Source organism: Microtus ochrogaster, chromosome 18 (genome assembly GCF_000317375.1).
Source record: "Microtus ochrogaster isolate Prairie Vole_2 chromosome 18, MicOch1.0, whole genome shotgun sequence".
Taxonomy (NCBI): domain Eukaryota; kingdom Metazoa; phylum Chordata; class Mammalia; order Rodentia; family Cricetidae; genus Microtus; species Microtus ochrogaster.
Window position 1 is genome coordinate 11,533,959 of NC_022020.1, and position 22,412 is coordinate 11,556,370.

General features: G+C 40.5%; 1 protein-coding gene across 2 annotated transcripts in view; it reads right to left on the reverse strand.

The window, feature by feature from the left end:
* The window catches only part of Trappc8 (trafficking protein particle complex 8), an 85,003-nt gene extending 63,686 nt beyond the window's left edge, over nucleotides 1-21,317 (reverse strand). For both annotated transcript variants that reach the window (XM_005355807.2, XM_005355808.2), the window contains exons 1-2: nucleotides 20,895-21,317; nucleotides 5,097-5,291 (exon numbers count right to left, since the gene is read on the reverse strand). In XM_005355807.2, the coding sequence (XP_005355864.1) occupies nucleotides 5,097-5,291; nucleotides 20,895-21,051 (352 nt within the window). In that variant the 5' untranslated portion in view covers nucleotides 21,052-21,317. The remainder of the gene's footprint in view (nucleotides 1-5,096; nucleotides 5,292-20,894) is intronic.
* Between the last annotated feature and the right edge of the window lie 1,095 nt (nucleotides 21,318-22,412).

Consider the following 22,412-nt stretch of genomic DNA (forward strand, 5'->3'; position numbering starts at 1 on the left):
CCTGGCTGTTCTGGAACTCACTATGTAAACCAGGGTATGCTTCAAACTCAAACTCAGAGATCCTTAATCATCTGCTGTGATTAAGAGCATGGGCCATCACACCCGGTCTCAAAGAAATGCCTTTTTAAAAAAAGATAGCAAACATTAAAATGTCAATAAAGGAGTCAATATAAAGTAAAATCTACAATATTCATAAGAATGATCAGAATACTGAATATCAATTTAAATTCTACAGCCAACTAAGAATAGCTCCAGGGAAAAAACAAATGGAGAAATAAATAATTAAAGAATATTCTCAGGACTAAAGACCGTGCATGACCAGATGGTTATAGTTCCTCACTCCCCTAAATGGCCCAATGTACATCACCAACAGCACAGCAAAGAGCCTCTTCTAATCAAAACTGAGAATAAGTACGGTTCTTAAGAACAACACTAAAAAGCTAGAAGTATCAAATCTGAAGGAAAACATTTCTAACTGGTACAGGTAAACTACTATAAGTCAACCATAAAATACATTTTCATTAACTTCTCAAAAATTTTATCTTAAGGGGCCGGAAAGATAACGCCATGGTTAAGAGAATTAGCTTCTTTTCCAGAGGACCCAGGTTTTTCTGTTCTCAGCATCCACATGGTAGCTCACAACTATCTGTAACTCTAGTCCCAGAGGATTCAATGACCTCTTCTGCCTCCACAGGCACTGTACACATGTGGTGCACAGACATACATACACACAAAACACCCATACAAAAAATAAAAGTATTCTAAGAATTCTTTAAGTACTTAAAAAATATATTTTAAAAGTATTATCTTCTATACACCCTTCTCAGAAAACTACTAGGGAAGGCTCCTCTGCAAATCAAAGAAATACATCAAAACAGGTAACGATGAATCAAGATCAATTACTTGCTATAATCCTAACACTCAGGAGCTGAAACAAGAGAATCCAGCCCTGAGTGGGAAATTAGCTAGGGCCAGTGAGTGCTAGTGCAAACTATATAACAGAGTAAGAATCTGTCTACTTGCGCGCACACACACGAGCGCGCACACACACACACATACACACGCACACACACACACACACACACACACACACACACACACACACACAGAAAGCGGGGGGCGAGATTTGAATGAAAGACTATAAAGAAAGAAAAACGGGCTGGAGAGATGGCTCAGAGGTTAAGAGCACTGGCTGCTCTTCCAGAAGTCTTGAGTTCAATTCCCAGCAACCACATGGTGGCTCACAACCATCTGTAATGAGATCTGGTGCCCTCTTCTGGCCTGCAAGTATACATGAAAGCAGAACATTGTATATGTAATAAATAAATAAATCTTTTAAAAAAAGAAAAAGAAACACTGACTAGCTGCTTCAGTAGATAAATGCCCTTGCTACCTGACGTAAGCCTGAAAATGAGTATGATCCACAGAACCTACAAAGAACCTCACAATGTCCTCTGATCACACAGGCACCATGGTGCACACATCATATACACAGACATTCAGAAAATAAGGATAATATTAATAACGCAAAATAAAGAGAGAAAAAGAAGGAAATCTCTAGGATGACAACTGTGGAAAGTGCTCTGGAGTAAGGAGTTCAGGATGGAGTAGATGCACATTTTTCAACTTCTGTTTTGTTATCGTTGGCCAATGAATGTTCTATTTAAAACTGATTAAGATATATGGATACCAATATAAAGATGCTAGGTGCGATATCTCACACCTTTAATTCCAGCACTCGGAATCAAACTGACAGGTGGATCTCTGTCAGTTCAAAGTCAGCCTGGTCTACATAAGCAAGTTCCAGGCCAAGCAGGACTACAGAGTAAGACACTGTCATTCATGAAAGAAAGGAAGAACGGACAAAAACAGACAAGAAAATAATGACTTAGAAAATATAACATCAGGCTAGTGTGATAGCTGTCACACCTGACAATCTGAGTTCTATTTCTAGGACCCACATGGTAGTAAGAGAGAAGCATCTTCCACAAGTTATCCTCTCTGACCTCCACACATGTGTTCTATACAGATACATATAAATGTAATAAAAGAAATTTAGTAGAGTTGGATGGATGACTCAGCAATTAAGAGCACTTGTTCTTGCAGAGGACTTGGGTTCAGTTTCCAGCACCCACATGATATTTCACAACTGTCAGTAACCCCAGTTCCAGAAGATGGATGCCCTTCTTTTACCTCCTCGGGCACCAAACATACACATGATACACATAAACATGCGAGCAACACACACACATAAGTCTAAAACATTCTGAGAAAATACAAACCATAAAAAAACAGTAAAGAAGCTGGCAGGACAAAGAACAGAATTGATATCCTTTCCATGTTTTCTAAGCAATCTATCTACATGCAAATATCACTGTTACATTTTTTAAAAAAAAAAAAAAAGGAAGAGGGACCTTGGAGGTCAGAAAAATACTTTCAGTACAAAAATAGATGCTTTGCTGGACATAGTAGTACATGCATGTGGTAGTTTGAAGGAAAATGGCCCCATAGGCTCGAAGGGACTGGCACTATTGAGAGGTGGCCTTTTTTGGAGTAGGTGTGGCATTGTTGGAGGAAATGTATCACTGGGAGCAGCTTCGAGGTTTCAGAAGCTCAAGCCAGGCCTAATATGTCTCAGTCTCTTCCTGCTGCCTGCTAATGCAGATGTAGAACCTCTCCCGCACCATGTCTGCCTGCATCCCACAATGTTTCCCACCATGGAAATAATGGTCTAAACCTCTGAACTATAAGCCAGCCCCAATTAAATGTTTTCCTTTCTAAAATTTCCATGGTCATGGTGTCTCTTCACAGCAATAGAAACCCTAATTAAAACAATGCCTATAACCCCAGAAAGCCAGGGAGAGACAGAGGAGGAAGGAAGGACAACAGCTGGAGGCCGGCTTGAGCTATATAGTGGACTGCCAGTCAACCTGTCCGCCTATCAGCCTAGGAAAACTAATGTGGTGGTTTGAATGAGAATAGTCCCCACAGGTTCACACGTTTGAATGCTGAGTCCCTAGCTAGTAGAATTGTTTGGGAAGGAAGTTTGGGGAGGGGAATTTGAGGATTCAAAAGCCCACATCAGTTCAGTTAGTTATCTCTCTACCTTTCGGCTGTTGCATCAAGATACAGCACTCTGGCTACTGCTCCAGTGTCATGCCTGCATGCTCCCCAACAAGATGGTCAGGAACTCAACCCTAAAACTATAAGCAAGCCCCTAAATAAATGCTTTCTTCTTTTATAAGTTGCCTTGGTCATGCTGTTTGTCACAGCAATAGAGAAGCAACTAACACACTTAGCAAGACCCTGTCTTAAAACAAAAAAAGAAAAACAAAACAAAAACAACCCCACAAAACTATTTTTCATAAGTGATAGGCAATTCCTCTCTATATCCTCTTAGCACTTTAGCATGGCAGATAGGCCATGTTACTACAATTATTATTTCTATAACATGTTATAAATCAGAATGGAATATGATTACTGTTAATAATTAAAAATAAAAAAAAAAACAACGAAAAAACCCTACCATTAAGGAGTCCAAACAGAGTATCATGCATGGTGGCACATGCCTTTAATCCCAGCATTCTGAAGGCTAAGGCAAGTGAATCTCTGTTCCAGGCCATCTAGAGCTACACAGTGAGAGTATGTCTCAAAAAACAAAAAGAAACCCACAACAACAACAACAACAACAACAAAGGACAAACAGGAGGGAGTGGAGAAGACCATCGAAGGATGGAAGAACAAGAACCAGGAAGAAGTCTAGTCAAGTTTACGTTTTCAGAGAGTTTCATACTCAGCAGCCGACTCCATTAACTCAGGGCTTGTCCTATAAAGAGTAAGATACTAATCTGACTTATTGCCTTTCATACTTCAACAGTGATGACAGGAAAACAAATCTTAAATTCTACCATTTCTGAGGAAAATATGCAAAATTTTTCCTCACATTAAAATATATTATTCCAGGAACTGATTAATCCTGTATCTAAAAATTCAAATTCTTTTGGCTGGTATAGCTTACTAGTGATTGACTAACATGTTTAAGGCCTCGGTCAAATCCTAATACTATAAAATAAAAAAGATAAAATGAAATTATCAGAGTGATCTATGTTGCTGAAATTAAAATTAGTGGTAAAGAAAGATATGGCAGACTAAAAGATAGTAATTCTACACATATTTCTAAGCATACATACTTATAGATTAATAATTTATTATTAATAGATTAATAGATTATATAATTATTAATAATTAATAATGGTGACTTAGAACCTGTGATTAAGTTCTCTGTATATGGCAACAAGATCTGGTTTACTTCCACTACCGTACTATTGCCATTAATGTATGGTGTGCGAAAGTGCCACAGCACCTATGTCAGAGAACAATCCTGTAAAGTCGAGTCCACATTCCCATGAGTTCTAGGCCTCAAACTCCAGTCACCAGGCTTGCGTGGCAAACACTACACCAGCTGAGCCATCTCACTGGCACAGGAAGATCTTTAGCTATACAATCAGGAAGCATACAAATGGCAGAGAAAATTAAACAAACCCAAAACAAAGAAGCTGCTGTTTTTAAGCAGATGAGAGATTGTAATTAGATGAACATACTTTTAATGTTTTCCTTTTAAGAGTTCACCTGATGTATTTTTAATAAGTAAAGACTTTCAGATACTGGAAAAGAATCACATCAAAGTTTCAGTCATATTAATGTGCATATTAATGTATTATTTTCCTTATCAGTCTTATCACGAAAACATTTACTACCTAAACCAGTATAAGCACTTATAAGAATCTATTTTATAAACATTTCCACTTAACACCAAGCAAGATTAATAACATGCCTTTCATTTAATAACTATCAAATCATAAATAAAAACCCTGTCATCTAGTATTAGTTTCAGCACGAAACACTGATTACCCTACGTTATTTACTACGGGTGTTAGAATCAAGTAAGTTCCTGGGCTTGTCTTTCAGCACTCTATAGGCCCAGCTCTAGCACCCTGTAGCCCTAAAGAACTGAATGAAAGGTGTCCAACACTGAGAATTATTTTTCTAACAAAAAATTTTAGTTAAAAAAAATAATAACAACACTTGTTACATACCACTAATGTTAAGATCATAATCCCCTGCTGTAATCACATTAGCGACTGATCCTTCTGCAGGTTGACTTCCAGAAACGACATCATTCAAAAGTTTCCCGATGGCTCCCGGCTGAGGTGGCTGTGTGACTATGTTGCTTACTGCTATCTTCAAATTTTTAATTATATGCAGTTGATTATTGGGATCTCTCATGTGAACTTTTAAAAAAAAGAGAAAAAAATTTAAATTAACTTGGTATAATGTATAATAAATCAAAATTGGGTTAATGGTTTTCAAACATAAAAGAATCTCAAATCAGAAGCTAAGAATTAAAAGAATATTCTCCCAGAATACGACTGGTTTACATTTTTCCTTACAAACCAAAAGAAATACCTAACCTATTAATCATAAACTCCCTTCCTCTTAGCCAGTCATAGTGGCACATAATTCCATCACCTGTAAAGTAGAAACAGGAGGATCAGGAGTTCAAGGCCAGCCCGGGCTACATGAGACTCTGTCTCAAAGGGGAAAAATATTCCTTCCTCTCACACAATGCTACAGGTCACAATTTCCTTATAGGTCCTGTTTCCCCTACATTTAGAGTTGTCCAAAACCACCACCCATAAAGTGCCCAGTCACTTTCTGGCTTTTGGAGGCAGGATCTTTGTATGATTCATGGGTGGCCTTGAACATACAGTGATTCCCCCGTCTCAGCATGCTGGGATTACAGGTATGTGCCATCATGCCTGGCTCCCAATAAGCATTTGTATGTCTAGGCTTATTTATAATTTAATCAGTTACAAACTACATTTCCTAAATTTCCTGGGTTCCCTCTGACACTTCTAAAATTTTAAATTAAAAACATAAAGCTCATCCATATGCAGAAAATATATCCACAATCCCAGTAATTTGGGAGATATAAACACAAGGATTATTTTGAGTTCCAAGGCAGCTTGGCCTTCAAACCATGTTCCAAGCAAGCCAAGGTCACACAGTGAGGTACACATTTCAGAAGTAGGAAAAAAAGAACTATAAGATATTAAAGTATTTTGCAGGGATTATGGCTCATAACTGTAATTCAATTACTCATGCAACTCAGGCCAAAGGAATGCCTTGCTATAAGCTTAAAGCCAGTATAGATTACAAAATGGGGCAGCGGCATTGCCTCAACAAAAATAGATAACAGTAATAAAATAAAATATTAAAATAACATGTGTAATGAATATTAGCATGTGTATTCTGAATAACCTATGTGGGATACTAGGCAACTCAGTTAGTAAAGATCTGATGACCTGAACTGAATCTCCAAAGTCCCAGACGGGAAGAGAGATCCAAGTACTGAAGTTGTCCTGGCATACACTATGGCATGCTCATACTCACACTCACACACATCATAAACACATACACAATGATGAAAAAATAATTTAAAGTATATGTGCAAAACGTATACACAGTAGCTGATCTGACTGTGTAAAGATTAAACAAAACCAAGAGAAAGAAAGAATATTCCAATCTAACTTACAATAATTTTAAAGAGAAAGAAAAAAAAATCAAGCACAGGGCTGAGGAATGCAGTTTGGATCTCCAGAACCCACATAAAACCAGACACACAAGTCCATGTGTCTATAATCCCAGAACTCCCACAAAGACATGGGTGGTGGAAACAAGAGGATCCTGGGATACTCACAGGTCAGCTAGCATAGCACATGCAGGGGCAAACAAGGAGACCCTTGTTCAAACAAGGTGGAAGGCAAGGACAGACACTGAAGGTTTTATTCTGTCCTGTGTGCACACGCACGCGTACACACACATACACCCACACACTATGGACACACACATGCACACGTACACACACACTGTGGACATACACATGCACACGTACACACAAAATATTTAAAAAAATAAGGTTGGGATTTTGTAGCTGAATAGGAGATGAATAGTTGTTGTATTCTACACATTTATCTGTGATTGTTTTCTCATTTAAAAATACACAGACCTCCCTTAGTAATTAAAACTTCCAAACTGTATAATTATGACACAAAAAAAGAAGGGAAAGAGAAAAACAAAGGAAAAGAGAACTGCAAGTACTATGATATACCTTTGAAACCTTTAGAAACATATTTTGCAAGTATTTTCCTTAAGGTTATTCCATAATTGACAAATACTATAAGCAGCAAAAAGTGTAGGGCTGGGAACAGTGCGATAGTATGCTTTCCTAGCATGCTCCAGGTCCCGGGTTCAAACTAGAAACACCTTAGAGATTAATGACCTAGTTACATCAACATAGGAGTAGTTGTGATGGTTAATACTGTCAACTTGACAGGATCCAGAGTCACCAGAAGACAAACCTGAGGATGCCTGGTTCTCGATTGGAGAGTCTGGATTAAGGAATGTGAGAAGACCCACCCTGAATATGGACTGCATCACACCATGGGCTCAGAACCTAAGCTGAATAAAAAAGAGAAAGTGAAGAAGTGAGCTGACCACCTCCATTCCTTTATCTCTCTGGTGACTATGGATATGAAGTGACCAGACAGCCTCCTTCCTGTTCCTGCTTTCATGTCTTCCAATATGAACTAATCCCTCTAAAGTCAGTCAAAAACAAACTTTCCCTCCTTTATGATATTTTTCTCAGGTATTTTGTCATTGCATTGAAAAGAGTAACTAATACAGAATTGATGGCAGAAGTGGAGCTGCTGTAGTGAAACACCTGACCATGTGATCCTTAGGCTTCTGAGATGCATTGATAAGAATGGCAAAGGGCCTAGAACTCTGAGGGGGTAATGGCGCATGCCTTTAATCCCAGCACTCAGAAGCAGACAGACAGATTTCTGTGAGTTCAAGGCCAGCCTAGTCTACAGAGCTAGTTCCAGGACAGCTAAGATTATTACACAGAAATACCCTGTCTCGAAAAACCAAAACAAAACAAAAAAAGCCCAAGAATGTTGTAAGAAGAGTTTAACAGACCATTCTGGTAGGAATTTTTAAAATCAGACTGCCAAGAAAAACAGTAGCAGTGGAGGCCTTGCTTATGGGTCTTCAAAGGGGAACAGGATAAAAGCCATTCATTCATGTTATATTCTGACAGAGTCTGGCTGCCTCTACCTATGTTCTGAGAACTTCGGTGGGGCTGAATTCAAACGTAATGAACTAATTTGGTTGGCTGGGAAAATACCAAGCTGGATAGCATCCAGGTTGTGTCTTGATTGCTGCTTTTACCCAGGTCTATAGTGAGAGAGAACAAGTGGTGCAAAACAGAAAGGAAACATGCCATTTGTGGGAGAAGGGAGTTTAAAGCTGAAGACAAGGGGTCCACAAGATGATTGGGCAGGTAAAGGCATTTGCTGCTAAGCCACAGACTGGAGTTTAATCACTGGATTCTTCATGTTGGAAGGAGAGAACCAACTTCTTCCACAAGTTCCTCTTACCTCTACATGAGCACCTACACACATACACACTGATGTGGGATGTCCTTCTGTATATGTGTTGCTTTTATTGGTTGATGAATAAAGCTGTTTCAGCCAATGGCTTAGCAGAGTACAACCAAGTGGAAAATTCAAACAGAGATACATAGAGTGAGAGTAGGGGGAGTCAAAGAGACACCATGTAGCTGCCGAAGGAGAAAGACACCCAGGACTTTACCCAGTAGTCCACAGCCTTGTGGCAATACACAGATGAACAGAAATGGGTTAATTTATGAGAGTTAGTTAGTAATATGCTTGAGCCATTGGCCAGTTTGTAATTAATATAGTTTTGTGTGATTATTTGGGAAACAAACGAGCAGTCTCTGTTTACAAAATGGCACCCAATGTAGGGCAACTACATTCACATAAAACCTGAGAGAACTTGGGAAGGAATACTTTTCTTATTATTTTAAAAAAGAAAACAAACTATCTTTTTCCATTATACATACCAATCCAAGTTCCCATTCCGTCCACTTACTACCCTCACCCCAACCTCCATCCACTCCTCTGAGAGGGTAAGGCACTTGCTTTGGGGAAGACCCAAGGCCCTCCTTACTATATCTAGGTTGAACAAGGTATCCATAGAGAATAGGTTCCCAAAAAAGCCAGTACAAGCAGTAGGAATAAATCCTGGTGCCATTGCCAGTGACCCCTCTGTCAGCCCTAGCCATGCAACTGTCAACCATATTCAGAGGGACTAGTTTGGTCCTATGCTTGTTCCTTCCCAGTCCAGCTGGTATTGGTGAGCTTTGGGAAGGAATTCTAGACACAAAAGAACAGAGTTATGCATGGCTTCTTGGTAGCAACATCTTCTCAGGTGGGCTCTGTTTGCTAGAGGCAAGCAAAGGCACAATTCCTTTAATAGAAGGCTCCCTGACTCAACATTAGCAGCAAAAACTATACGGCTCCTTTAAGAGTCAGCTTTAAGAGTTCTTGCTGGTACTGTTATGGAGCACTTAAATGGGATCTATGTGCAGCATGTTACAATTTGCTTAATGGAAACACATAGACCTGCTGCATCACTGGAGCTGGGGTAGTGAACATGGCTAACAGAGGGCTAGTTTGATGGGTCAGGATCAACAACAGGCAGGGCAGCGGAGTTGGTCCTAGCCATGCCTGCTTAGTATTTTTTTTTTAAAAAAGCACTCCTTGTCAGAAAATGTTACAGGTACACAATAAGACAGATTCAGAAAAAAAGGCCTCTGAATGGGTCAGTGTTGGATAAATATATACAGACTTAAGAGAGAGAGAAGAAAGAGCACAATCATAAATTAAAGGAGTAAAGAGAATATTAGAATGTAATAAAGAAAGATAAGCCAGATAAAGATGGGGTATACACAGAGAGACTAGATTATGTATATTATTGTGTTTTCTTTAAATTTTTTCACTGTGAATGAGCTAAGTACAAAGAGACATTTCATTATATGGGCTGCCACGCTAAACCAACATTTATATTTTAAAGGTATCCTCCCTTCAAAATTTGAGTCTAAGGATATGTTACTTTGGAAAAGAGGTTCTGCTTGTTTCCACAGAAGATGAGAACCTGTGAATTCCTTCCAGGTTAATGTGGCTGGTCTCCATGAACCCTAAAAATACTTTGCCCAACAAACAGCAGAAAGCAGTTTGGAGAAAACAATGCCCAAATTCCCAAAACGATTGTTTATAAATGCTTGTTTTCATTTTAAAAGGGCTGGTTACAAGTGATTAATGGTCACAGTCAATTTCTAAAAAAAAAAAAAAATTAAAAAGGAGGGAATATGATATAGTGATGAATACTTTGCACTGGTGTGGATCTTGATCTAGTGATAGAAATTTAAGGTCAATTTTGTTACACTGTGTTACTCTTGTTTAAGGTATTATTTGTGCAGCTAGCTCATCTAAAAATGCAATGTATAATTAAGAAATACAGGTTAATAGTCATCTATAATAATCCAACTTTTTAGTTATGTTAGTTAGGTTTTCTAGATATATAGAGATATATTTCAGTTAGATAGATAATCTTCAACACTTCAAAGACCTACAGAATATGGCATTTAACAGGTTTTAAGAACTTAGACTTTTCTTGACAATGAGACATGTCTGCTTTGGCTGGCACCAATCTACTTCAAGAGGTTGATGGGCACTGAAGAAACTCATTAAGGAATTTGCCTTCAATGTGACAAGGCTAGCTATTTGGGCAAGAAACTGCTCATGCCTGGACTATTTGAGAGTATGCTGTATGAACTGGACATGCAGGACTCATAGAAAAGTCACTGCCGAACTTTCCAAAAGACATCATGATCCTTCAGGGTTCCTGCTTTACAGAAGAAACTGCCAGACATTCTGCACACATAGAAGAAAATGACTAACAAACTGCCAATATAGGCAAAACAGTCTTTCAAATTTCCTGCTTCATTGGAAAAGTCTGCTGGATATTATGGGCCAGTAGGTTGAAGATGGATGCCCCAACATTACAGAAGAACTTGGGGTAACTGCTCAGGCAGCAAGATGCCTCTGTCAATTCTAGAGTTTTGCAAGTTGCTTACAATGCACTTTCTATTTACTCAGGTAATATTATATCCTTCTAGGGTCTTTGAAAGCTGAGTTATAGTTTTTCCTTAGTTACGATAAAGGATAAATTAGATATGAAACTTTAGACTCAAAAGAAATACTGTAATTCTTGATTGATAACTGTTTTGTATATGTAATTTTACTATGTTAAAGTTAAAACCTTCCTTTTTAATTAGACAGAAAAGGGGAGATTATATGGAATGTCCTTCTGTATATGTGTTGCTTTTATTGGTTGATGAATAATGCTGTTTTGGCCATTGGCTTAGCAGAGTACAGCCAAGTGGGAAATCTGAACAGAAATATATATGAGAAAGACCCAAAAACTTTACCCAATAAGCCACAGCCTTGTGGTAATATGCAGAATAGAAATGGGTTAATTTAAGATATGAGAGCTAGGGGCTGGAGAGATGGCTCAGTGGTTAAGAGCATTGCCTGCTCCTCCAAAGGTCCTGAGTTCAATTCCCGGCAACCACATGGTGGCTCACAACCATCTGGAATGAGGTCTGGTGCCCTCTTCTGGCCTGCAGATATACACACAGACAGAATATTGTATACATAATAAATAAATATTAAAAAAAAGATATGAGAGCTAGCTGGAAATATGCTTGAGCCATTGGCCAAAAGTGTTGTAATTAATACAGTTTTTGTGTATTAATTACACAAATAATAATCACACAAATAATTAATTCAGGTCTGGGCAGCCAGGAAACAACATATACAATACATACAATAAAATATATAAGTATAATATATAATACACAAACAATAAAATACATAAGCATAAAAAATAAGTTATAGACAAGCTTTGTTAGTGGGAAAAGAGATGTAATTATTAAAGAGATTGGCACAATTCCAGAAAAACCTGTTTTAAATTGAAACAATAGGAAAAGTGCCCAGAGAGCAAGACTCCACTTTAGTACATCTTGTGAAAATTCAAATTCCCTTAAAGGAATCTAAACAGAATGCTACTAAATGGGTGCCCTGCTCAAAAACAACTAATCTTGGAAGGCACAGAGAACAATTCAACTGTAGTCCAAGGGGCCTAAACTCCATCTCAAGCTGGTAACGCTTAGCATCATACACATAGTACTAGTTTTACAGGCATGGGAGTTGCAAGAGTGAAGGGCACAGGTCACGGTTCTAAGGCACCACTGAGGCACAGCAATGTGTGGCAGGGTTTGATTCTCTGCTAAGAGAGCCTAAGAGACCACAATGTGAAGCTGGGAAGGTGAAGCCTCAGCAACACTCGGAGACCCTAGGATGCCACAAAAAGGCCAGGGCAATGGGATATCTGCTTAGGAAAGCTACAGGAATGGAGTGAAACCGGTTTGAGAAACTGTATGTGTTGCAGTTGGCAAACCAGGAAGGGTGGAGATACCCAAGCCATCTGGAGTACAGTTCCTGATACCCAGCAAAGAGCTGAAGGATTGATGTCTGCCCCACTGGGTTTCAGTCTTGCCTTGGTACAAACTGTCCTTGCTATACCCTCATTCCTCCCTTTAGAAATGGGAGTATTTGTGTCATCCTAGATTGAAATATGTTATCTGGTTGCTGTTTTTGTAATTTATTTTATAGGGACTCACTGTGAAGACAACACCAGAGTGATCATCAGAAGAAATTTGCACTTAACTTCAGAATAGTATTGTACTGTTAAAAACTATAAGGACTTTTGAATTTTGAGTGAAATTTGCATTTTACATCATGAAGTATTTTTACATGCCTACAGTGACAAAGGATAGATTATGGCTTAAAAGTGGCATATGGGGGGGGGGGTGCTGGAGAAATAGCTCAATGGTTAAGAGCATTAACTGTTCTTCTAGATAACCTGAGTTCAATTGCCAGCATCTATGTGGAGACCCACAACCATTTGTAACTTCAGTCCCACACAATCAGACAGCCTCTTCTGACCTCTTAGGATACTGTATGTACCTATGTGTGCATAGACACACTTAAAGGCCAGCAGTCATAAACATAAGATAAAGATTAAAATGCTTAAAGCGATATCTTTGGGTATCAAGTTGAAAAGGGAAAGATGTGTGGTAGTCAATATTGATAGTCAACTTGACAGGATCTAGAATCATCTAGGAGACAAACATCTGGGCCTGACTATGAGGGAGTTTACAGACTGGATTAACTAAGGAGGGAAACCCACTCTGAATATGGGTGGCACCATCCCATGGACTAGGGCCCCAGAAATGAATAAAAAAAGGAAGGGAGCTGAGCTCCTAACATGTACCTCTGCTTTCTCAGCACAGATGTAGTATGAGCAGCTCAGTGTACTCCTACATCCTAAAGTCAGAATGCCCTAGCTGTTTGTGTCAGGTATTTTGTCACAACAACAGGAAAGTAATGAAAACATTGCTAGGATGAAATACTTCAGGTTGGGGTACAGGTCACTCATAAAGATTCTGGACCCTAAATATCAAAAGAAGAAAAAGAAAAGCTTACAAGCAAAAGAAATTTAATTTTAAAAATGAATATAATGGTTCTAACAACAAAGGAAAATGTAGTGGTACACACCTATAATTCCACTTGGGAAGTGGAGGCAAGAGCATCAGAAGTTCAAAGCCAGCCAGACCTAAACAGACCACATCTAGAAAGAAGTGGGGAGGTGATGAGGAAGAAGAGGAAGAGAAAAAGATGGTAAATGGAAAGAAAACTAAAAATTAGAGAAGCTACCTTTCAAAGACATTTCCTAAACTGATCTGCCAAACTTTCCTAGTCCAAGCAGAAAACTACTCAAGGTTTATAGAAGAATTACATTCTACTATTTTTAACCACTTAAATAAATTTAACCCACTTCAACACACTAGTTGAATACTTCCAAAACTGTAATTTAAAGATTAATGTGAAATTTTCTTAAACACGTCTAAAATGATACACTGAAATACTTAGAATTATTATTGAACTACCATTAAACAAACAGTAAGGCATGACTAACGGTTAATACAAATCTCCGAAAAATATTAAGGGACTGAGGATACTGCTCAGCAGTACAGAAATTCTGTGTTTTTCTTTTATGGTGGTGAAGACAAACATGGGGCTTTATGCATACTAGATAAACACTCTGTAACTGAACCACATCCCTAGCCCTCTTGTTTTGTTTTGTTTGCTTTATACCTCTTTTTTTTTTTTTGCATTGAAAATACATTTTTTTTCGGCATGTGATGATGGCACACACCTTTAACCCCAGTACTCAGGAAACAGAGGCTGAGTTCAAGGCCAGCCTGGTCTACAAAGTGAGTTCCAGGATGGGCTCCAAAGCTAAAGAGAAATCTTGCCTTGAAAAAAACCAACACTTTGTCACCCCCAAAAAAGAAAACACATTTTTCATATAGTATATTCTGATTATAGTTTCCCCTCCCCATACTCCTCCCAGTTCCTCTCCACTTCCTTTCCCATTCAGATCTATCCCTTTCTGTCTCTAGTTAGAAAACAAATAGGCAGCTAAGGAATATTAAAATACAAAAAGAAATAAAAATAAACAAATCTGAAAATGACAAGACAACCAAACAAGAAAAAGAGCCAAAGAAGCATAAAAATGTATATAGACACAGATATACACATTCTCATATACAGGAATCCCATTTTTTAAAAACAAAACAAAAACTGACAGCCATAATATATATATATATGTATATATACATATATACATATATATATATACACGCACACACACACACACACAAAGGACTTCTAAGGATTAAAAGATTAAAATATATACATATATATATATACACACACACACACACACAGGACTTCTAAGGATTAAAAGATTAAAAAACCCTAACATCAGTATAAAACACAGAACCTCCAAAGATGCTGTTAAGTTTGTTTAGCTGACAGCTGACTACAGTATTCTTTACAGTGTCATAAGGTCCCAGCTTAATCTCCAGCACCACAGAAAAAAAGTACTAGGATCACAAACCGTGTGAATAGTGAATACAAGTTAAATCTGGAGCACAAATCTCTTGGGGAATATTATTTTAAGGTGTGGTACTTTTGTTTATGCTACACATGTTTAACTCTTGAAGCTGTGATTCGTTGCCTGTCTAAAACACCTGATGGTCCTAATAAAGAGCTAAATGGCCAATAGCGAGTCAGGAGAGAGATAACAGGCAAGGGAGTATATAGAATGAGAACTGAGGAAAAGGAGGACTTCAGGGGCCAGCCACCCAGCCAGCCAAGGAGTAAGAGTGAAAGTAAGATATACAGAAGAAGAGGAAAAAAAGCAAGCCTAGAGTCAAAGGGTAGTCAGGATAATTTAAATTAAGAAAAGCTGGCAAGAAACAAAGCAATCAAACTAAGGCCAGGCAATTATAAGAATTAGCCTCTGTTTGATTTATTTGGGAGCTGGGTGGCCAGGTCCCCCAAAAGAACAAAAGATAACCAACAACAAACATCAAGAATATACACAACTGTACAATAAAAGAACTTCTGGAGGCATCACAATCCCTGACTTCAAACTCTACTACAGAGCTACAGTACTGAAAACAGCCTGGTATTGGCATAAGCAGGAGGACCAATGGAACCGAATAGAAGACCCAGATATCAATCCACAAATCTTTGAACACCTGATCTTTGACAAAGAAGCAAAAATTTTCAAATGGAAAAAAGAAAGCATATCTAACAAGTGGTGCTGTCATAACTGGATATCAACATGTAGAAGAATGAAAATAGACCCATATCTATCACCGTGCAGAAAACTCAAGTCCAAATGGATCAAAGACCTCAACATAAAGCCAGTCACGCTGAACCTTAGAGAAGAGAAAGTGGGAAGTACACTTGAACTCATTGGCACAGGGAACCACTTCCTAAACAGAACCCCAGCAGCACAGACACTAAGAGAAACAATTAATAAATGGAACCTCCTGAAACTGAAAAGCTTCTGTAAAGCAAAGGACACGGTCAACACGACAAAAATGACAGCCTACAGAATGGGAATAACCCCACATCAGACAGAGGTCTGATCTCCAAAATATACAAAGAACTCAAGAAATTGGACACCAATAGATCACATAATCCAATTTAAAAAAAAAATGGAGTACTGACCTGCCGCGCACCGCAACCCCGGTCTGCGCTCTATGCACTAGACCCCAGTTCGGGAGCTTCGGGAAAGGGGCTGGAGGTTGAGAACACAGACACAGAGACAGACTGACACACGCAGACCTTCAATCACTGGTATCAAAAAGCCCCTCTTTATTAACACCATGTAGACTTAAACACACTGCAGTCAATGGTCAACAGGTGATATAATCCCATCCTCTGATCCTCTAACTAGGCACAGCTTCTAGTAACTTATATTAGAAGGTTCTAGGAGGGAAAAGCAGCTGAAGGCCAGGACTCATTAATCCCAACACAGACCTAAACAGAGAACTCTCAACAGAGAAATCTAAAATGGCTGAAAGACACTTGAAATGTTCAACATCCTTAGTCATTGGAGAAATGCAAATCAAAACAACTCTGAGACTCCATCTTACACCTGTAAGAATGGCCAAGATCAAAATCACTAATGACAACTTATGCTGGAGAAGTTGTGGGGAAAAGGGAACACTTCTGCATTGCTGGTGGGAATGTGAGCTGGTACAACCCCTTTGGAAGTCAATATGGCAATTTCTCAGAAAATTAAGAAACAACCTTCCTCAAGACCCAATAATACGACTTTTAGGTATATATCTAAAGGATGCTCAATCGTGCCACAAGGACATGTGCTCAACTATGTTCATAACAGCTTTGTCATAGCCAGAACCTGGAAACAACTTAAATGCCCCTCAATTGAAGAATGGATAAGGAAAATGTGGTACATTTCCTTATACAATGAAGTATTACACAGCAGAAAAAAAATAATGACATCTTGAATTTTGCAGGGAAATGGATGTAGCTAGAAAACATTATTTTGAGTGAGGTAACCCAGACACAGAAAGACAATTATCACACGTACTCACTCATAGGTGTTTTTTAAACATAAAGCAAAGAAAACCAGCCTACAAACCACAATCCCAGAAAACTTAGACAACAATGAGGACACTAAGAGAGACTTACATAGATTTAATCTACATGGGAAGTAGAAAGTAGAAAAAGACAAGATCTCCTGAGTAAATTGGGAGCATGGGGACCTTGGGGGAGGATTGAAGGGGAGAGGGGAGAGGCAGGGAAGGGAGCAGAAAAAAAATGTAGAGCTCAATAAATATCAATTAAAAAAAAGAAAATACACAAAGCCTTTCAACTGTGCTTAATTGGCATAGTCATTGCATTCAATTCTTTTTTTTTTTTTTTTTTTTTGGTTTTTCGAGACAGGGTTTCTCTGTGGCTTTAGAGCCTGTCCTGGAACTAGCTCTTGTAGACCAGGCTGGTCTCGAACTCACAGAGATGCATTCAATTCTTAAAACATGGTGAGGAACCCTAAATGGCTCTCTATCATCTAACTTATATGTACATGAGGCCTAATAGCTACTTTTAAGGTCCTTCACAAAAAGAGTACTCAAAATTTCTTCTAGCAACCATTTTTTCAGTGTATCTTTAAACTATGTGTTTTTCTACTGAAACTTAAAGATAAGTCTCCTGAAATACTTGACTATTCTAAGCCAAGGTTGTTCTCAGAAGTCAGGGCAAATTTTTGAATATTCTATTTTCCATTAACTCTTTGAGAATTACATACATGTATATATTTTTATGAATATATTTTATTCACACCCTCCACCTCTCCTTAACCCCTCCCAAATGTACCCCCAGTCCCCTCCCAACTTGATGTTCTACCAATTTTTTATGCTGCCACTACAGTCTGTATTTTAATCATCTTTGAACTTTTTCTTCTTTTCTGAGTGTTTCCTTATGTAATTGAAGCTGACACCAAGCAAGCAATTCTCCTACCTCAGCCTCCAAAGCACTAGGATTATAGACAAGTACCATGCCAGCTTAAACTTTTTAAAAATTCATACCAACTCATAGACTTATAGACTACAAACTCAATGATCTGTCAAACAGGCCTAGCTCAAGAACTCAAGACTGCCTCAAAAGTACCACTAGAAATGAAATCTAGAGGTCCCTTCCTGAAACTCCAGCTTCTCCTCTCCGGGCATCTCCTCAGCATTTTGTACCCCAGAAGACAGCTTTCCCACAACTCTCCCCTAACCACTGACTACAATTTATACCTTCTGACCTAACCATTTGATGGAAGTCTTAACTGCAAACCTGATAGGCTCTACAATCACTTGGAAGACTGGGCATGCCACTGGAGGGTTATCCATCTTGACTGTAAAGGAAACTATCTCCTTAAAAGGGATCTTGGACTGTATAAAATGGGAACCGAGAGCTAGCTCTAGTCTGCAATCACTCCTGGATCCTGAGTGCGGATGCAGTGTGACCAGATGCTTCAGGCTCCTGCTTTCTTCAATTCTCTGCCATGATGGACAGTATCTTCAGCTGAGAGAAAGTAAACCCTTCCCTCTTTACAGGTGTTCCTGTCAGAGTATTTTATCATAGGAAAAGAGGAACTAAGATACCATTCTACCTCATTCCTTCCCCAACTCCCGACTAAGCAGTGATTGCTTTTGTCTTTCTACCACCTCTCTATCAACCGCCTCACTGCACACGCAGCAAGAGAAGAGAACACAAGAGGATAGAAGTTCACCTCTATCACTGCACTGTCCAATGAAGGCAACGCCATCATAGAAGGCCTACGGAATCCTGAAAAATGCACCTACTCACAAAAGAGGATATTTTCACATAAAGAACACAGAATTTAAAAAAACAAAAACAAAAAAAGAATGCAAAACCTCCCATTTACATCTTTTATATTGGATACTTATTGAAATAAATCTGCCAAAACTTTGGAAATACATGGGTCAATTAAGTTATACTACTAGAACTAATCCCACCAAGGCTGGGAATATACCTATGTGGGAGTTAGTGCAAGAAAAAAAGGTTAGTGCAAGAGGTACAAACAAATTCAATCTTCAGCACCAAAAGAAAACATCATTTGCTACTTTTTTATGTATTTTAGCAAGTTTACCATCAAGTCTCCTAAAGACTGCCTGAGGCATGTAGATACACTAACCAACAGTGTAGCACTATTTTTTTTTTGGATAAACATCGTAACTAAATATCAGTTATTTGATAAACAAAAATTTATAAGTGACCCCTTCATGGTAAACAACTGTTAAATTTCCAAGGAACTGTACCTGCTTTTTTGCTATGTTCTGTTTGAAAGATCGGTTAAGCCAGGTGGTGCTGATACACACCTTTAATTCCAGTACTCAAAAGGCAGAGGCAGGCGGATTTCTGTGAATTTGAGGGCAGCCTGATTTACAGAGAAAGTTCCAGGACAGTGAGGGCTACACAGAGAAACCCTATCTCAGAAAAAAAAAATATATATCGGTTAAACTACACTTGGGGGTATACTTAAAAAATATTTAACTTTTAAAAGAATCAATCTCTCTCTCTCTTCTCTTCTCTTCTCTTCTCTTCTCTTCTCTTCTCTCTCTCTTCTCTCCCCCTCTCTCTCTCTCTCTCTCTCTCTCTCTCTCTGTGTGTGTGTGTGTGTGTGTGTGTGTGTGTGTGTATGTGTGTGTATGTGTGTGTGGGACTCCCCCACAGAGCTAGAGATACAGGAAGTTCTGAACCACCACTGGGAATCAAACTTTGGTCCTCTGTGAGAGCTATATGTGCTCTTAACCACTAGGCCATCTCTCTAGGCCCTTTGAGTAAAATTCTAAGTATGAGCTTTAATCATTAATTAAAAAAAGCAAAAGCTAGAGAAAGAGCCATTTATGGTGGCTCAAGCCCGTAATCTTAACACTCAAGAGGTTGAGATGGGTGACTGCCTGGAGTTTGAGACCTACAAGTTACATACATAGAGTGAGTTCCAGACCAACTTGGCTTAGAGTAAAACCCATTTTAAAAATTAACAAAAATGAAAAACATGATGGAGAAAGAAAAGTATTATTAAATATGAATGTATTTTTCATGATTAACCATCAATATGAAAAGGACAAAATGCGTGAACTGTTCTAACCCCATAAATTTAGATAACTTGAAACATCTACATTGTTACTACAATTTATCCTTTGTCTTTTTTAAAACTTTTTTATTTTTACTTTTTTTCTCTTTAGGTATCCCTGCTGGCCTCAAACACGCTCGCTGCACAGCCCAGGAAAGACTTAGACTTCTTCTCTTCCTGCCTCTGCCTCAGAGTGCTGATCCCAGGAGAGCGCCAGCTAGGTGGTACCGAGGACCCAGGTGACAGAGCTTCCCGCCGGCATGCTAGGCCGGCACTCTGCCCACCGCAGCCCCCATCCTTTATGACTCATGCCATACTTTGTGCTTGCTCGCCTGACACTGGGCAAACTGCTATATGTTGGAATGGTGGAAAAGGGAAAAATAAACAGTCAAACTGAAGTTCCGCCAGGATGAACTCCAAGGCTAGACCAATGTCATGAACAAGAGAACTTTAACACTCGACGAGGGGACGTGACCGATCTTCACTCTTAAAAACTCCGTTCTGGAGGCTGCATCTTGCTACCTGAACTGTCCAGTAGGTTCCAAATCCTGTCGGGTGACTGCTAACAACAGTCTCGACTCCCTTGTGTCGGGCTCAAGTTCATCTCTACGACTTAAAGACCTGGCTCGTCCCGAGGAAAAAAGCGTCCGTAGCCAGGCGGCCGCGAGCGCGCGGTCTTGACAGCCGCTCGCCGCCCCTCGCCAGCCGCAGCCCCGGGCGGCCGCCCCTCCGTCCTGCACTTGCTCCCCACTTCCTTCTCCCGGCCATGCCCGGCTTCAGCCCAATGGACGAGGAAGAACAGCACGTACCTTCGGAAGTGAGGCGAGAGAAGGGCTTGAGCAGCTCGGCGAAACTGAGGTGATTGAGGCGGGTGAGCCGCTCGGCTTCGTCGCTGCACAGCGCAGCGACACAGGGAACGAAGGAGTCGGGGATGAGCTCCTGCACCGACTGCAAGCACTGGGCCATGGCCGCAGCCGGGCGCCCGGCCTCCGCCCCGCCTCGGAGCCGAGCCTGCCGCAGCCGCCTGCCCGGCCGGGTGCGGCCCCACTCCGAAGCCTGCAGCCGACTGCGTGGAGCCGCCGCTGCTCCGGCTTTTGGGGCCCGGGCTCGTCGCTGCCTCCTCTCAGTGCTCCCCGGAGCTTTGCATCCCACCCAGCAGGTGGGGACGCCGACCACGGCCGCTCGGTCCTCCCGACGGCAAAGCCTTGGTCACTGTCCGACAGGAACCGCCATGTTGGGCCGAACCCTGACCCGCCGGCAGCACCACTCCCGGCAAGCCCCGCGCGCGCGTCCCTCACGTGACGGTGTCAAAGACGCGGTAGGGGCGGGGCCGGGGCGGAGGACTGGCAAACGGGAGCTACGGAAGCCGGTTGGAAGATTGGAACCGGAAATACTGTGACGAGTGGGTTTCCCTGCCGGCCAGGGGCGGGATTGTGAGGCGGTGGGCGTGGCCTGGCGAGCGGCTTTTGGCCAGTTCTCCGGCAGGTGCCTGGTACGTCTGTCAAGGTGATGGCTGATCGCGTAGGCCTGGCCTTCTTGGCGTCCCCAAAGATCTCATCTAGCTGCAGTAAGCTACTGATGTGATAACTTCGCGCTACTTTCTGACTGGTCGCCCCGCCTTCCCCGCGGTGGGCGGCGACCGCTTGCCCGAGAAGGGCCTAGGGCAGGTGCCTAGGGGTTCCCTCTGCGGCGCCTGGGACGACTGCGTATCCTCTGAGCAGCGCCACGCTTTTAGAAGCGGGCTGCCACAGACGCGCTCAATCACCGAGCAGAAAAATGTGCTGTTGAGGGCGCTTTAGTTAGCATGGAATGTAAGGGGAACGTTTTACTGGATCTCTGGGGAGGGATGCCTTTAAATATCGTCAGTCTTTTCTTTCTTTTTTTTTAAGTCGCAGGCTAGGGTGCCTTGCACTTGTTTCTCATACATCGCGTTCCGGTTGTTTGGATGTCTTGGAACTCCTGCTTCAGTCTCCGTAGTACTGGGGTTACCGGCTTTCACAACTACGTCCGGCTCCGCCTCTCCTTTTCCTTTTTAGAGTATTTACTTTATGGCAGTGGAGAAACCAGTACTTATATACTGTGTGGCTGGCCATCCTTGCATACTTCAGACTTGTCAGCCCCCATAATGACATGACCCAAGCCTAAAAGGGAATAGCTAAAAGGTAATTACCAGAAGCTTGTCACAAGACAGAGGGAAAACAAGACAGAGTTTACCAGACCAGAGACTGGGCCTAGCGGTGGCTATTAGCAGAGGCATGTAGATTTCTTTGAGTATGAAATCACCCTGGTCTATGTAACAAGTTACAAGCTAGTCAGGGCTGTGTGTA